Below are 18,748 nucleotides of genomic sequence, written 5' to 3' on the forward strand. Positions count from 1 at the left end.
TGGTCCTTATTTTGCTTAGAGTGCATCATTATTTCTATAAACCTTAGTTTGCAACATGATTAAAATGCTGATAACTATCAAACTCAAATAAAAGTGTTTATTTTCAAGCTGTTCAGATGCTAATCCTAATAGTTGCATGCTATTAAATATAAAAGTATAGCAAAAAATGTGTGCTTTAAATTATTTTTCATTTCCAGTTTCTGTGTCAAACCAAAAATAAAACAATTACAGTATGAATTAACAATCTAATTATGCCATCTAAGTTGTCCTCATTACCTTTTAAGTTAAATGGAAAAAAAAGTTTCCCTAGATACCAGGGCTATATATATAGTGATTATATTCTGTGATTTAACAATTCTAACGATCTTGTTACTTGTAAATATTCAGAAATCACTAACAAGAACAATTAGGGTAAGATTAAAAATACAACCTATATTTTTAGAATGTTATTGTTTTGTTCACTAGAGGGAGTCATTTACTTCAAATAATAATTGTTTGGTGTCAAGAAGTTCATGAAATCTGTCAAACTCCACACCAACCAAATGAGCGGATATGAAATTTCTTTTAACCCCTTCATCTTAGCAAAATTTTCTTTTTTGCGAGTGGGGTTGAAGGGGAATATTAATATCCCTGAACATCCCAGTTTAGGAAAGTTAATACCTGCCATGGTTTTTTGTTTTAAGTTCATGAAAGCTTAGGCCTATGTGGAATCTTGAATGATTATGAAATAAGAGTACAATATAAAAATGTCAAGACTGAGTGAATTAAAATTGATTAAACAGTTCACTGTCAGTTAGTTATGAAGCAACTTAAAAATTTTCGAGGAAATTTTATAAATTGCTTCAGAGTTTTAGTAGTTGAAAATACATATAATAAAAACTTAAGGGTTTTTAGTATAAGCAAGTTGTCAAGGATATATATATATATAAAAAGAAAAGGGGCGACAAGAGGACGCCTGTGTTACGAAATAGGCTTGCAAAATGAGCCTTGAGAATTGATAAACAGGAACTTGGTTATGTAAGGAGTATCACCTAGAAACAAGCAACAAGACACGTGTATTACAAAAATAAGCTTAAGAAGCGAGCTTGGAAACCAGTAACCAAGAACAGCAGCAGAGTTAGTAAGAAATGCTGCATAGAAACAGAATGTAGACACCAGTACATATGACAATTTAAAAATTTGTTGACCTCGCCCTCTTAGAACTAGAAAAGCTACAGAAAATTTTAGGTTTGGTGAGTCATATCGGTACTTTGAGGTGGTATTAGTTACAGCTCATGGGTGTAGCAGTACAAGTGAATAGGCGGCCGGCTAACACCACTTATCTATGACCAATTACTTGAGAGTTTTGGTTTTGATTCTGGTTTAGCCCGTGAATTCCCCTAAATCATCCAATAGGAGCACAGGACTACTTGTGGGTGATGCTGTGTCCTATTTAGGAGGTCGAAATAATACAAAGATAGTTTAAAAACCCATGTCAGAGGCTGAAAAGTTAAGTTTTTCCGAGACTAAGGAGTTCTCCCGGACTGATGTAAAGCTATCCGAGACTGAGAGGGGTTCTTTTCAGAAGTTCTCCGGGGCTGGGAAGAAGTATCCAGAAGATCTCCAGCAAGTTCCCCAGACTGAAGAAAAGTTCTCCAGGGTGGAAGAAAAGTGCTCCAGGACTGAAGAAGTTATGACAATGAAAATGACTAACATAGTTAAGGCCTCTAGCAAACCAACTCTGCTGTAAGTATAATCTCTCTCTCTTAATCAGCTTGTGTAGAAATCATAGAAGATAGTAAAAGTATGTAGGTAAAGTTTTTAATGCGATATATAAGTAATAATTCAATAAAACTAATGTTTAAAGTGTGTAATGTTTTTGAGAAGTTGTTAATGTTGAATAAACGTTATTTTGAGTGTTCACTCTTGGCCTGAGACTCAATTTCTTTAGTCTAACCGTAAACTTCCTCAAGTTATCGACTTGTGGCTCCACTCATCACGACAAATCCTTCAATAAATAAATTTGGTGCAATGAGAAGTTTTAATTGAAACTCCAACAATTAAGCCCACCTGGGTGCTACTCATTACAGTTAGTTTCAAAGAGTTAGTAAGAATTAGTGAGTCTGTTTGTCAGTGACTCAGTTAGTAAGTTACCATGTTTGTAAGTGATTAAGTTTATTTGTGATTTAGCCATACAGTTATTTCTGATGAAACACTGTATATGAAAGTATCCAGTATAAAACATTACTATAAAACATAACATAAAATTAATTTTTTTTATCATTAGGTGGACTAGAGTTTGCATTATTTTTACTGAATAATCCTGAAGACCCACATTATAAACACATTATAACTGATTTTTATGTTAAGCCTAACAGACTGATTCTATAAGGTCAATATTAGTAATTGCAACTGTTAAGCATGTGCTAACGATCATGTGTATTTAAATTTTTTTCCATCAAGTGGCATTTTAAACCTCCTTTTATATACATATTTCAAATATAGATTGTTTGCAAATGATAAGAAAAATCAACACCATTTTCATCCACATTTTTTTACTTGAAAATGAAGACTTTCATGATAATTTATGTATTTAAAAAGTTTTGATGCCCAATTGTTCTATTAAAAATAGCAAAAATTTAATGTTGCAAAAGTATAAAAACATATACTGACTTGTTCTACTAGTATCACTGGAAAGATATAGTTCAATTATTTTTGTAGATTTTTTAAACTAATTATGAAACTATTACAAAAGAAACCACAAACAAAATTTGTAATAAATTAAAGAAACAAATATTTTTAATATAGATGGTATTTTTAAATTTTTATACTGTTAGAATATGAAACATTTTTAAAATAAATATTTATTCTGCCAACAAAATAAGAAATGAAAATAATGTGTAATATTTTAAAATACTTCATCCAAAATTCACCATAAAACTAATAAATTTTGTTGGTCAATATCATTAGAAGTCAAAGATAAGTTTATTAATTTAAGTTAATAAGAAATTTATATCTCTGAATTATTTCAAAATTGTTTTTAAGGCATGAATCCACTTCATCATTTAAGAACATGTGAATTATTTTCAAAGATTTAGAGAATCTGTAGAAATGAGCTTTTATTATAGCTTTAAAAAGATTAGGAGTGAGCTTTTTCTCAAAGTTTCAAAAAGATTTCTAGAAGAGAGATTTTTTTCAAAGCTTTAGAAAAATATGTAGAAGTGAGCTTTTTTTTCAAAGCTTTAAGAAAACTTGTACAAGTGAGCATTCTTTTTCAAAGTATTGGAAAGATTTGTAAGGGAAAGCTTTTTTTCAAAGCTTTCAAAGATTTGTAGAAGTAAGCTTTTCAATACTATAGAAATATATGAAGAATTTTATAACCTTATTTGTCTTCATAAAAAAAAACAATTTTTTTAACCTATTTAAATTTTTTCTTATACAATGTTACATCAAGAATGGTATATATAACTACTAAAATACCTAAAACTACTAATGACTGGGCATTAAAACTTCTGTAATATAGCATCTTTGATCACATTCCACAACTTATTAAAAACTTTTCTTTAGAAAATATAAAAACAAAATTAATGTAACAGCTTACATAATATAATTGAAATTATTTGTACAAGAATTACAAGTAACATTTTCTATTTATAATACTACACATTATACAAACTCTGAAACTCTGATATTGTAACTTGTAAAAGAGGAAGTGTTTGAAGAATGAAACCATTCACAAAAATATGTTCAAACACATTTCTTGTTAACTGGTGAATTAAAATAAATTTTTAGAAATCAACTAAGTGCTCTATAGCATGATGCTTTATTTCTATCATTTACTCTATTAACAAAATATTATCACATTCAAGAAGAAAAACTACTATCATTATCCAAATGTTTGTTTATAATTAACTACAGAAGTTCTAATATTAAAAGTAAACATGCAAGAAACCCAGCATACATAAGACACATTTTGTTAATAAGAGCAACCTTCTTGAACAGGATTTCTCTGTAATCTAATAGAGTAATAATTAATTGCTTCTGATGTGTTTGACAATAATAATTGTACACTTTCTAAATATATACATCATAAACACTTATAATAACACAGGGAAAGTATTTTGGATAAAAGCCATCCTGTACAGTACAAAATGATATCAAGGTTCTTAATAGTTGTTAAATACTTTTTAAAGATGTTCAGTGTTCAACTACATATTATTGAAACTGAAATTAATATCCACAGGAAACTAATATCCAACATTATGAAGGTGATAACAATGTAAAACCAAGAACAAAGTACTGGTAAAGACAATAACATTATTGGCACAAGAGTCAGTATATAGTTTATGATAATGAACCAATTCACAAACAAAGTGTACTATATCTGGAAGTAAAACAGATTTAAATTATTTTAGATTAATGATATCTATTAATAACACTTTTACAATCAAAATGAAGATTGTGATATTAATAGATAATCAAACTTAAAATCAGAGCAGTATTATTGTGTTTAAGAACTTAAACTTAGAATAAAGCTTTATATTCAAAACTAAACCTACTAATCTTTCCAGAGTAGTCATATTTGTAGTTTCAAATAAATTGCATATTTAAAACTAAGTCTACTAATCCTTTTATGATAAATTCAGACTTACAGTTTTAAATAAACTGTATATTTAAAACTAAATCTGATATAATCCCTTCAGAATAGTCAGATTTGTAGTTTTAAATGAATTCCATATTTAAAATTAAACTTACTAAATCCTTTCAGAATAAAGACATATTTGTAGTCTGTGGATGTTTTAACCAGATATGTATGAACTACTCAAGGGCTGTAGGTGTATTTAACAGATTTATATGAAATACCTCTATCTGTATATTTCATACAGATCTGTATGAAATATATTAGATTTAAGGATGTAATAAACTTATCTGTATGAACTACATCAGATATAACAGTATATTTACCAGATATGTATGCATTACATCAGGTTTACTGTACAAGTTAATAAATGTTTCTGTATAAACTACTTCAGGTCTTTGGTGTACTACCCAAAGCTGTGAGAACTACATCAAATCAACAGGTGTATTAACCATAGCTGCGAGAGCTACAAGTTTATGCATGTAATAATCAGATCTGCATGAGCTTTAATAGTTCTGTAGTTGCATTATTCATATATATATATATGAACTACATCTGTTTTGTGGGTGTTATAATTACATCTGTATGAGCTACATCAAGTTTGTGGGAGTAATAATTTGATCTGTATGAACTATAGGTCGATAGATGTAATAATTGGATCTGTACAGGCTACATCAGGTGTGTGGGTGTATTTAAAACCTATTTGCATTTTACTAACTGGACTTAGAATAGCAACACCAGATCTGAGGGGATAATGACACACAGCTGACTCTAGTTTGAGGTATTTAAGAGCTAATTTCTTCACCAATGATCAGATTTGTGATGCTTCATGGCATACAGTTTTACAGCATAGTCAAGTTTGTGGTTTGATTTCCAGCCTTTTCTGTGCTGGTCAGTTCATACCATTAAGTAATGGGTCTTCTATTTAACAAGGCTTGAATTTACAAAACAAGACACTTACGTAAAACACCAACATGTTTATGGAGATTATTAACTGCAACATGCATGTTATATCTCAATTTAATAACATCTTAAATCTTACCTCTTTTACTAATGCAATATTTTAAGCTAAGGTGTCAATTATCAGTTCTTTTACACCTAACTTGTATTTTATGTTATGCACAGCAGATGTTAATGCTGTTAAAGTTTTCCATGCATTGAGGCAATAGCAAATGGAACAATTAATTGTACAAAGCTTTCTGAATGAATATGCTTCTAAAATTGTACAATCTTATTTTTTCACTATTACATAACTTAAGGTACTTGAGTATCAACTATTGGATTCTGTGGTAGATAATTCCAAAATATTAGAAAGCAACAACTCACTATCTAAATCATAGTCAGAATGCTCTTTGTTACACAAAATAGAATCCAAATCTAATGCTGAAGTAGTAGCACACTTGTTGGCAACATTTGGACCTGTTGACTTCACTTTATTAGCTGGTGTATCAGGTGACAAAATTAAGGTCATGCCAGTAGCAGAATCATTTACATCCGGAACATTAAAGTCCAAGTCATTGTATTGAATCATTTTGTTACCTAAAATTATGAAAAAAACATTAAGTAATTGTTTTCAAGCTTTTTTATTCATTAATATCGCTATTCATCTACTGTCTTACTTAAGTTTAGTCAGAGAAAATGTTCCCTTTTACAAATCTTCAAAAATGAATTCAAACACAAAAAAACAATAAAAAAGGTTTTCAATTTGCTTTCAAGATCATGTTGTAAAATTATGCTGTTTAAAAATCAAAACCAGAGCCAATTCACTCAATATTGTTTCCTATTTTATACAATCTGATTTAGAAGGGTTTAAGCAATAGGAAGAAAAACAAACTTCTATTTAATGTTGTTGTTGTTTTTTACACTGTGCATACTAAATTACATCTTATAAACTGGTTACAAAGCTATTATTTACCATCGTTGTCCTTGAGAAAGCTAAGTTCCTCATAATTCTCTTGCAGTCATTTTTTTACAATTCTGTGTTTTCTTATTTTTTCATTCTTTATAATAATATTATTCTTTTTATTTTTCCTATAGTTATTTTGGTGCATATGTTATTCAAGAACTGCTACATTGATTTAAGTAAAATTAATAAAAAAATTTGAATAGAATTTACTCTATACAAAAAAAATGTATTAGTTATAAAAACAGCATGAGGTAAGTAAATTAGTTCTCACCATTCTATAGCACTTGATGCCTACCCAGGTAATCAGTGAGTTCCAAATAACACAGGAAATAGCATTAGACCTACTGATAACTTTATAGTCAAACAACAAATTAACTTGAGAACACAATGAGCTTATTTAGAATCTAATTTTAAAAACAATGTATTGTATAATACAGAGAGCTTACCATGAAAGGACATATGATGGTATTTCACTTACCATTATGTTCTTTGGAAGAATTCTCAGATGTATTGGAATTGTTCTGTAGAAAAGGAAACTCCAGTAAGTCTGTATCTATACTGCCGTTTAAAAGTACACACAACCAACCTTAAAAACTCTGCAAATGTAACATTACTTAGGATGACTTACATTAACTGAAAACACAAGGTTATAACATGTGAATATTAGTTTTAAGTATAAATGTAAATACTTATGTTTAATACTTCTGAAATATTACTTTGGCAGCAGGAACTGTATGCTTGTGTGTTGACTGAAGATTATAGGCATCAAAACAAATTTGAAAACAGTTTCCTTTGGGAATTATATAGAAGGATATTCTGACTACATATATTTATGTATCACTGTCCTACGAATATACATTAGCTCATATCTTTCATATTTCATATTTTTTAAATAGCTGGGATGTTACATATGGTTAATTTTCTGCATAATAAAAACTGTGTTTAAAAACAAACTACTAGCCTTCTATTTCTAGTTTAATCTAAATACAGGACAGCTGAACCATGCCTTTCTTTAAGCTGCATATTCAAACTTGTTTTTATAACATTCACTACTAGTAAGGTCAACATATTGCAATATTTCATTATGTTTACTAAAGCTACTGTTAGGCCATCAACCACTCTTTCTAAATTTGAACTACTGACCAGAGAGAAAGCAGCCAATCAGCAGCATATTACCTCCCATTTTAAGCAACTGACTGTCAATCTTATAATGCATTAAGAGCTTAAAATGCTGTGAATATTTTGTATCATATTCAATAATTTAATGTTTTTGCTTCTTACAACTCTCAGTATAAAGAATTGACAAAAAGAGGATAGAAAGAAATCACTCATTTTCTATGTCAAATACATAAATGTCCCAGCAGTATTTAGTGGTATTAACTTTATATTTTTGTTTATATATGTTCTTTATGATTCATATGTTACTAGGGGCCTTATAATCGAGAAAGTCATAAATCCAGAAGAAAGGTTAGAAAAATGTGCTAAAAAATAGATGGGGGCTTATATAGATACATTAATTCTATAGAGTTATGCACTGCACACATTAATACATTTATCTGGATTTTGTACATTCTAGTGTACTGGCATTACAAGTATACAGCTTTTAATATTATTTTTCATTCACATTTAAAAAAAAAGTTCTTTATAATGTTCAATAAATCTTTGAACCTCAAAAAAAAAGGGAGACTGAATTTATTTATGATAGATTTTGACTGAGAAGAAAAATTATTCTAATCTTAATTGAATTTTCTGAATGATTTTCTACTAAATAAAAAAAACTCATGTCTTAATTCCCCTAAATGATTGGCATAATTAAGCTATTTCTGGGTTCTGAAATCCATAAAAGATGAAACATTTGCATGGAGAAAGCCACAAACAATACCTTATATCTCTCTGAATTTAATAGTAGCACACCCTTTTATAGTTTTTATAGATTTGTTTAACTTTTTATTTATAAGTTGACAAAATACTGTTGATATAGTAATCAATGAAATATCCACATTATAAAAACATGCACATTAATTCTTCTGTACTGCAATATCAATTGCATTACTGCTTGTATGATCACTTGATGGAACACAATTTGACAAAAACCAAATCTGGCTCTCAAATACACAGCCATAAGAACTTAATTAAATAATAAAAAAAAATCATTATTAATTAAAGCTGATAAAGAACAATTTATTACTTTTATGTGATGCATTCTGAAAAGCTCAACAGATGCAATTCATGAACTCTGTATACTTTACAAAACTGAGAAAATACAATTCATGAACTCTAGGTTATGTGTTTTATACAGCTGCAAAACTCAAGAACTCCAGGTGGCATGTTTTACAAAGCTGTACAACTCAAGAACTCCAGGTGATGTGTTTTACAAAGCTGTACAACTCAAGAACTCCAGGCGATGTGTTTTACAAAACTGTATAACTCAAGAACTCCAGGTGGCATGTTTTACAAAGCTGTACAACTCAAGGTGATGTGTTTTACAAAGCTGTACAACTCAAGGTGATGTGTTTTACAAAGCTGTACAACTCAAGAACTCCAGGCGATGTATTTTACAAAGCTGTACAACTCAAGAACTCCAGGCGATGTGTTTTACAAAGCTGTACAACTCAAGAACTCAAGATGATGTATTTTACAAAGCTGTAGAAATACAATTTCTGAGCTCTTGATGATGTATTTTACAAAGTTTAACAAGGACATTTCAAGAACTATAGGTAATATATTTTGGAAAGCTAAGCAAGTACAAACAATTAACTGTAGGTGATACATTTTACAAATTTCATGTATTTTATGTGAATATTAATGTAAGGAGTTTGAGTGGCAGATACAAATACTTACTGTTGTCAAGGGACTCAACAGGAAGTCTTCCCCACTGTTGAATATCTAAATGAAAAAACTGTAATAGTTGATACAAGTACAAAAACCATATACATACAAAAAAGCCAAATGGAATGAACAGTGATAAGATTACAAGATTTCAAAGTAAACTACAATAATCAGCAAAACAAAAGTTCGTATCACTTGGGTTCAAAATATTCACTGCACCATAAATACTCTGTATGTTTTAGCTCATGAAGCTAAACATAAAATAACACAGAAAAATCTTTGTACTTTGTCGGCTAACTTTACCATTATTTTCACTAAACATCTGGTATGTATGATGTGCAAGGTTACATAATATATAATTACATTAAAAATTGAAATACTCCTAGTTCATAATGTGTGAATTCACTATAGTTTGGTAGCCAATGTAGGTTGTTTTTTGGTTTTTTTTTACCTAACCTTACACTGATGGTCCCACAATGGTTCTTTGCTGATTTTGTACCTTCAGACCATATACAATCAGAAAATGGAATATGTCAAGCTGGCACCCTTGGCCATTTTTAAATAATGGCTAGTTTCCATGGTAACCCTTCCCCTAATTTCAAGCATAACTGTATAGATATAAAAGGTCATATGTCAGCAACTACAACTGATAGAATATTGAATAGACTGTCCATTCCTAGGTTGTCAGTCATGAACAATCTACTGGTTAGTATCATATTACTGATTAGAGATGTGTTCTATACTCTTATGGGAAGTCTGACAAAATAATTGTGAATTTTTCTGGAAAGAAACAAAAGACTAAATAAAAAAATAAACACAATGTATTTTTTACTTATAATATACTTCATCCACTGTTACAAAACTTTTATAAAATCTGTTTATAAAACTCCTACAAAAGTGTTATTGTATAATTGAATAGAATTATTATCAAAACACTCTTTAAATAACAGTAAGGTGTATACAATCATACAAACCCAAATGTGTAGAATTATATAATGTTTTATGGTATATTTTATTTTCAATTAAATTAAACCCCATTCTGTTTGTGTGCATTAACAATGATCTTTTCTCATTTATAGTGATGTCATATCGATAAGAAGCACCCAGATTGTCAAAAGCAAATAATTTTGTGTATTACAGCACACCATGGACACCAAAAACCATTTAAACAAGTCATACTCGACACATGTTTTGTGCATGAGAATCAGTGGATACATGAGGTGTCAGTGAAAGTACAAGGATCAGTCAGTGATTTATATACAGCAGGTGCTAGGTATCAATATGATTGAAAAACCCAATTTATGGCACAAAGGTCAGTAAAACTTGTATGTTCAAGTAGAACAACAGCTCAAGAGCCAACTTCAAAGGATTTATTATTTCTGATATCAATGCAATTGATCTTGGAACAGGAATTTGTCTAAAACATATGACCAATACCAAAGTTATGGAGGTGAAATTTTGTCCAAATGAAAGTTTCTCCCACTGAATTGCCAACACATTTTGATGATCTTCTTGTTTTTACATCACATGGACTTGCAAGTATACTGATGTTCCAAGACAGAGCCAAAGATGCATTTAACATGGTTCCAGATAACGAGGATGATGAACTAGCACTAGCTACCAAGAGAGTAGCAAAGCACATGAAGCTTGATACAAAGATGATTCCTGCTCATAAAGACGTATATCAGTGTTGAATAAATATTTATTCGACTAAAGAATATGCAAGTCAAACCATGATGGATCTTTTGAATAAGCTTATGCCAAGCAATACCCAGAAACTGCCAATGATAATGATTTGTAATATGATCAAAAGCCTCCTCAACAAAACCCCAACTCCATTGCAAATAGCAATTTGCATGATGATCAAAAGAGATGGAACTTATTCAAGAGATGTACAAGTGTGGTACTGTTTGCTGGTATGATGAACTACTGAAATTCTGAAAATCAGCAGCCATTGCCACAACAATATAAAACACGTCTCTAATCAATAGAACAATGCAACCAATAGATTTGTTGTTCCCAAAAACCTAGAAATTGACAGTTTATTCAAAATTATATCAGTTGTAGTTGCTGAGATATGACCCTTGAAATGGGGGGAGGGGTTATCATGGAAACTAGCCATTATTTAAAATTTCCCCAAGGGTACCAACTTGGTATACTCCATTTTCTGATTGTACGTAGTTAGAAGATACAAAATCAACAAAGAACCATTGTGGAACCTGCAGTGCAAGGTTACCTCAAACTCCCACTGGACTATTATTCATATATTTTTACTGAAATAGTATTATTCAGGAAAACTCCTAAACCATATTTTTGTGTGCTATTCAAATGTTTATGAATGTTTCTCTAGTACCAACTAACATATGGCACTCTTAACATGTTGTGAATACGAATTTTGATCTTAGTACAAAATTATTCCTATGAAAAGTACTTCAGAATAGTTTCAGAAATTTTCTTACAAATTTTCCATTGTTATTTGTACAATTAAAGCTTATCTCCAACAAAGTGTCATAATATTATTTATACTTTCGACATTGGACAAGGTTATATCACAAATTGATGCTTAAATTATTGATATGCATTCTGAACAGTGTTCTACAAAACCTTTTTTCTTTCTACATACATGTGCCTAACTCAACAAAACTAATTCAGCCTACATGACTTTACATTAACAATAACAACAAAAGTTATTTGGGCATAAGTCAATAACACTAAGTTTAACAATTGTTTTTTTATTTACAGCTTTATCATGCTGCAGCTACTTACAACAGTGAAGCAGTTACTCACCTCTGACAAGGTACTCTGATCAATATTGAAGGAACTGCCAGTTAAGTGTTGTTGTAGCCAGTCGAGTTCAGTTTCAATACCTTCTAGTTGGTCAATAAAACTCTCCCTGAAGAATAATTTTATGTTTTTCGTTTAAACTTGTGTTTGAAATTTAAAATATGTGGTAAAAGATGTCATATTTAGCTATTCTTAACTATCCACTACTATCCATACATGTGTCAATTCTTAACTGTCCAATTTTACATATACGTAGCTTCTTAGTTATCCACTACTACATGTGGCTTTTTAACAATCACTTACTTCAAATCCCTCTCTTCTTAACAATCCATTACTCCAAAGACTAGCTTCTAGATTATCCATTACTCCAAAACATGGCTTCTTAAAAATCTATTATTAAATACCCGGCTTCTTAACAACCTATTACTCCTATTTCCCATTTTCTTGACTATCCATTACTCCAAATACCTGGTTTCTAGATTACTCATTACTTCAAATACCTGGTTTCTGAATTACTCATTAGTCCAAATACTTGATTGCTTAAATATCCATAATTCCCAATATCTGGCTTCTTAACTATCCATTACTAAAAAGGTAGTTTTTTAAACTATCTAACATAGGAAACTTCAATGAAATATTTAGTTTTTGAATGTGTCTATCCATATTACCAATGGAAACTACACTTGTGAAAACCCTAAAACATACATACATATTTTTATCAGAATCAGAGTTAGTCAATACCACTTCTTTGCCCACACTAGTAGGTTCCAATACCACAGTAGTTTTGCTGCTTGCCAGGTTCTCCTCAGTTGTGAATGTAGTATTAGGAAAATTGGACATAAAATCACAACTTGTATTAATAGATGCTGAAGGTGATTCCCAGGTTTCAGGTTCTTTTTTAACAGTAGACAAAGCTACTGGGTCTGCAAAGTTCATCACAAAATTGTTGTCTATGTTGTCTAGTGATGTTATAGGGTTTTGGACCACAGAGGTACAAGCAATATCATCTGATTCATTGGCTTGGGATAACACCGAAGAAATACTTAAAATAAAAAAACAAAATATATAAATTTCTACGTTTAAAAATAATGTAAAGTATTTAATAAATACTTTTCCAACTTACAATAGAAAACTTAAAATACAGAGTGAATAATTTTTTATAAGAAAACAATTATTGATGTTGTGTTTATATTATCAGCTATAGTATACATAGTTTAGATTATGTGAATATATACGAGTAGCAGTGTCCAAGCTGTCTGTTACAGAATGATAGATTAACAACCATTAACTAGACAATGTAAGTAACTACAATATCATAACCACTGAACATCAGTTACATGAGCAATGTAGGCACACAGCAGCGGTCAAGTTGTCTACTATATGGGAATGAGAAATGGGATCTCAAGACCAGCCTGAAGATCAAATTATGAGGTTTCAGCATATAAGATCTTGGTCTCCACAAAGTTGCAAATAACTTCACACACTGATTTTGTTTGTGAAAACAGTCTTATAGCAGCAGGATTTATTTCATGGATACTGTTCTGGATCTGAACTATAGTTTTGTTTGTTTGATCATCAGGGATTGGAAGATATGAAATCTGCCTTAAGTAATAGTATCATTAATGCTATTTTGAAAGAAGCAGCTAGTCTTCCTGAAAGAGAATCGATTGACAAGGTAGCCAGCAGCAGATGTACAACAGACTGGTCAAAGTGAAGACTCTCATTCTTCAGAGAAAAGTGTTTGTTCAGTTCTTTCTGCATCATGTGAAAAACACTACCAACAACCTCAAGATGAGCTGGTACAATTAGATCTTATACTAAAGTGAGAAGAAAGAATAACCTCATTCAGAACAAAAGAAAATAACACCATTAAACAGAATTAGTTTTGAGTCTAAGGATTAATATGACGTTACTCAGCAGCAGCTGCATGCTCTTCTTCAGAAGACGTTGAACCTGAGCATGAGAAGAAATAGACAGAAGGGAATCAAACACATGATGCATGAAAGGAAGAACGTCATCATTTAACTTTTGGTTACACCATGGTTCATCACAGTTCAATAATGTTTTGGAAGTTATTTATGATGTCAAACATACCTCACCACAGAGTGAAATCCAAGACCTGTCACATACAGGAGTTAAAGGGATAATAAATAAATATCAGGTCCATAAATAGATAAGTGTCTCAAATTGCTGTTGAGTCAGTTGGAGAAAATGCCTCTGGACATTTTTATTTTTTGTTAATAACTTACGTGGCATATGTTGTTGAAAGAAGTCTAAAGTACAAATGTAATGGCTAGAAAAAACAAAGTTGCAATCAGGTGGATAGAACAAAAGGACAAAAGCAATGTAACAAGTGCTAAAGAAATAAAGGCAGTTGATTAAGTTGACTACAAGTTCAAATATCACAGAAAAAAAGCATGTTTAAACTCAGGCAGTGCTTAGGAAAGAATAAGCCTATCATCATGTGCCAGTGCTCGAGGTGATTACCATACATGGAGGTTGTTATGTCTTCCTACTGGTGAAGGGCTACAGTATTATAACAGTTATGTCATAGGCTGGTACAATACACATAAACACGTGTAGGGTTGAAAATTTGTTCAAGGCTTGTGGCATGCTCAGGAAACTCCATGGCAGTTGCATGCACGATAACAGCTCTTGGTACAAAGACAATGTTACTGAATACGAGATATTTTCTTTAATTCTACATATTATAACTTAGATAAAAGTGCATCAATAGTTTATTTTATTATTTGATAAAAACTGGAGGTATAAAATAAGCATCTCTAAATGAGCTTATATTTGTTGCTCTAAGAGCCGCATAGCCATCTACACAAACATATTCATATACGCACTCATACCACAAATTTGTTTCCTCCAAAACACATAAAGGTTCAATATATTCTGAATCTGGCGAGTTACTGAGATCATTTTTCTCTGTACTTTCTTCGGGAACAGATTTTGCATCATGTGGAGAAGATATTGCAGTGATCCATGTAAGCTCTTTCTCTGGTTCTGCTATCAATTCCAAGTCTGGTGAGTCAGTGATGTCACGTATGGTCAAACCATCTGAGAGCTGAGCATTTTCTGAAGACTGAAAATACATTGAGAAACATTACCGACAAGATTTTCAATTGGAATAACTGCTAAGTGATACTGTCATCTTTAACCCTATCACCATGGGTATCCTTTACTGCCCATGACACAAGGTTTTAGTGTCTTACATTCAAAATTTTATTAATTAGTTAGCATAGTATAAAATCTTAGCTAATAATAAATATTTTAATAGCATATAGGTTTTAAGTTCATTTTGTAAGGCAATATTTTAAAAAATCCAGAATTTCACCTAGTGTGACACATTTTCTCTAAGTATCTCCTCTATTTTATCCACCACTTCTCCAATAACTATAAATGAAAATTACTCACTATAAAATTATCATTGCTCAGACCATACTTTTTATAGCATTTGTTGAATTTCATCTGAAACAATGCAACTTTCCTGCAGGATCTGGAATACACTCAGTTTGTATGTGCACAATCTGTCAAAACAAAATTGATGTTTTTGAGAGAAAAGATACTTTTCTGAGTGAAGAGAATCCCCATAATCTCCAGCTATCACCACTTACCAACAGCAATCTAATGCAACCCTCCAACCAGTGCTTGCTTGATACAAATGTAAAAAATGCCCAAGAATGAGATCTCCATGATAGAATCAAAAGATGCTTTGATGAGCAGATTAAAGACAAAATTCAATGCAAACAATCGATTTCAATGAAGTGCTCTGCCATCAAAACCAAATTATAAACAAACCATGGAAGAATTTCTAGCAATATTCACTAATGCATTGCCAAAACTTTTATTACAAAAGTGCAGAATTGGTTGCTCCATGATTCAAAGGATTCCTTGCAACCAGGAGAGTTCCTCGTAGAGGGAAATTCTGCTAAGAATGATAGCTTTTTCCTTCATGATGCTGCACAGTCATCTCACTGGAATAACCTACAAGCCATCATCCACTCACTTGTCTATTACTAGAAGAAAGAAGAAGACCATGGGGAAGGTGGTGAAACCATGGTGATACATATAACTTTTCTTTAAGTCCAGAAAACAATGATTACGATACTGTAGCAGTTCCTCTTTTCAAATTTATTAACAAAAAGATAACAAAGTGCAAAAAAATATTCAATTTCTCTGATGGTTGTGATGCTCAATATACAGATCACTTGAATCTAAAAAATTTATGTCACCATCATGAAGACCTTGGCATCCCTGCTGAATGGCACTTCTTTGCCATCTTATAAGGCATTCCTCATGAAAGGAATAGAACAAGAGAAAACCTTCAAAGGCTTGAAAACCTACAGATCATAATGGCACGAATAGTTGTATCTACTCGGATGCTCTGACAACAAGACAGTGAATTTCATTTACATAAACATTCCAAGAATGAGAAAGAGGCACAGCTCCTTAAATCATGGTTTGAGAAGACATGGAGTACTCCAGGAATGAAGGAACTCTACTGCTTCTGGTTCATTTGAAAGTTTTCTCTTACACAAATATATTAAATACATATAGCATCAAAAGAAACCTATCATATTTATTATTGATTTTCAAAAGTGTTACCGTAATGTGCTAAAAACACTTTATACTGTATGTTTTTTTTTAACATGAATTTTTTTAATACATTAAATTAACAAAAGCTAATTTTGGATTTTAAAAATCTATCTATGTTAATTTTCAATAGTGTCTGTATATAAGGCAATATTTAAACTTTGTTGACAAAGAAACAGCAAAACTATAATTTCCAATTGCTAATAAAAGTACACGGTAAGGATGTTAATTTTTCAGATTTTTTGAACTGATAACTGAAAATCACTAGTTTTTGATTTGTGGGATATTCTGAAACTGTTACAACTAACAGGTACTTAAAATGCCTTTCATACTATACCTTTTCTTATGTTGAAATATAAATTATAAATACAACTCTTTTTTTTTGTATAGGAGGTAGTTCAAGCAAGAATATGTATAATATTTATGGTAACTTTGGTATCAACAATTTAATACCTTATACATTCACCTATGTCTATTAGTTGGTTACCTTTTTTTTTAATGTTCCAGTAGATACTAATTACAAAATGTCACTATAATACCCTCTAACACAGTGTTTTCCAAACATTAAATAGCAAAAGCCTCCCCCCCCCCTCTTCAAATCAGCAAAGTTTCCACTGTACCCTCCTCTTCACATTAAAGTTTTTGGAAGTGATAACAGCAAAGCAAATATTTTCTTTACCTGTTTTTAATAATTTTTACTATCCTGACCAGTTTTGGTGATGCTTGAACCAAAACTGTGGAAGAAAACAGTGAGTAGATAGAGAAACAAGAAAGTATGCATAATAAATTATCACTACACATACAATTCAACTTGATGCTAAATAATGTTATACTTACAATAATCTGTTTTTATTTTCAAGAATGTAATAACAAATAAACCCTATATTCACCATCCTTAGGTTAAAGTTAATGGTATCACTACTAACTTCACTCATTCGAGAGACTTTGCTACTGCTTGGCATTTCTTCTTTCATTAGTTATCATCAATGGCAACTTTCTCTTCAGTTTTATATCGTGATTTGGGTGAACCAAAGATACCAGAAAATGCACCAACTAAAAAAAGAAAAGAAACACAGTGCAAGTGTGAAGTCAGTTTTTCTAAATTGTGATAAACTCATCACAATTTGCTTATTAAAACAATACATATTTTACTTCTTTAATATATATCACTTGCCAGAGGGTAAATAACACTACATAACTCTTCCACTAAACACAGGCAGCTTCTGTTCACTACCAAACTCATCCACTAAACACAAGTAGCATCTGTTCACCACCAAATTCATCCACTAACCACAGACAGCATCTGTTCAATACCAAATTCATCAGTTAAATTCTATTAGGGCTTCTGGTCAATAGAAAGTTCACACTATATAAAAAGTTATTCTCTCAGAAGCATTTATTTCCTATTAACTCTCTCACAATGAGCTGGGTCCCACGGAATGACCTCATAACCATTTTGTGTGTATTATACTTTTCATGCTATCTATATATATAAAACAGGATATCTGTTTATCTTGTTCGCTATAGGAAACCAAATTACAGGTTGAACGTACAAATTTTAAAATAACTTCATAATAACCAATTTTTTACAAGAAATTTAATTGTACTATTTATTTTGTATTTGGTGTAGTATTTACTGACGAAATTGACAATTAAAGATTATTGCACCATTTTTTTTGTAATAAACATACAAACATAAGCACATTTTGCACATAGAAAGCATTATAGTGGGAGACACTCAGATCACCTTGTGGTCAATTCAGTATTTCCAAAAACAGTTTTCTTTAAATAGTGCTAAGTGGTTTCATAAGTGATTTAGTAACTTTGTGAATTGCAAATTATTGTTTAGTAATACAGGTGATTATGACACCCAAGAAACACCCTTTCTATGGAAAGTCTTCTGTCGCTAAAAGAATGCAAGCACAAAGACCAGCTGAAACAGAAGAAGAATGCGATCAAAGACTTCAAGCACAAAAATTAAGACAAATAACTTACAGAGAGCAAGAAAC

At 31.1% G+C, this 18,748-nt stretch overlaps 1 protein-coding gene across 4 annotated transcripts in view; it reads right to left on the reverse strand.

The window, feature by feature from the left end:
- Positions 1-3,339: 3,339 nt before the first annotated feature.
- The window catches only part of LOC106462956, a 43,840-nt gene continuing 28,431 nt past the window's right edge, over positions 3,340-18,748 (reverse strand). For 2 of the 4 annotated variants that reach the window (XM_022390361.1, XM_022390360.1), the window contains exons 5-11: positions 17,630-17,792; positions 14,996-15,228; positions 12,847-13,179; positions 12,141-12,246; positions 9,366-9,410; positions 7,003-7,045; positions 3,340-6,157 (exon numbers count right to left, since the gene is read on the reverse strand). In XM_022390361.1, the coding sequence (XP_022246069.1) occupies positions 5,889-6,157; positions 7,003-7,045; positions 9,366-9,410; positions 12,141-12,246; positions 12,847-13,179; positions 14,996-15,228; positions 17,630-17,713 (1,113 nt within the window). In that variant the 5' untranslated portion in view covers positions 17,714-17,792 and the 3' untranslated portion in view covers positions 3,340-5,888. The remainder of the gene's footprint in view (positions 6,158-7,002; positions 7,046-9,365; positions 9,411-12,140; positions 12,247-12,846; positions 13,180-14,995; positions 15,229-17,629; positions 17,793-18,748) is intronic. The other 2 variants (XM_022390362.1, XM_022390363.1) reach the window with 2 other exon arrangements.

The sequence above is a fragment of the Limulus polyphemus genome, unplaced genomic scaffold, assembly GCF_000517525.1.
Source record: "Limulus polyphemus unplaced genomic scaffold, Limulus_polyphemus-2.1.2 Scaffold1290, whole genome shotgun sequence".
Classification (NCBI taxonomy): Eukaryota; Metazoa; Arthropoda; class Merostomata; order Xiphosura; family Limulidae; genus Limulus; species Limulus polyphemus.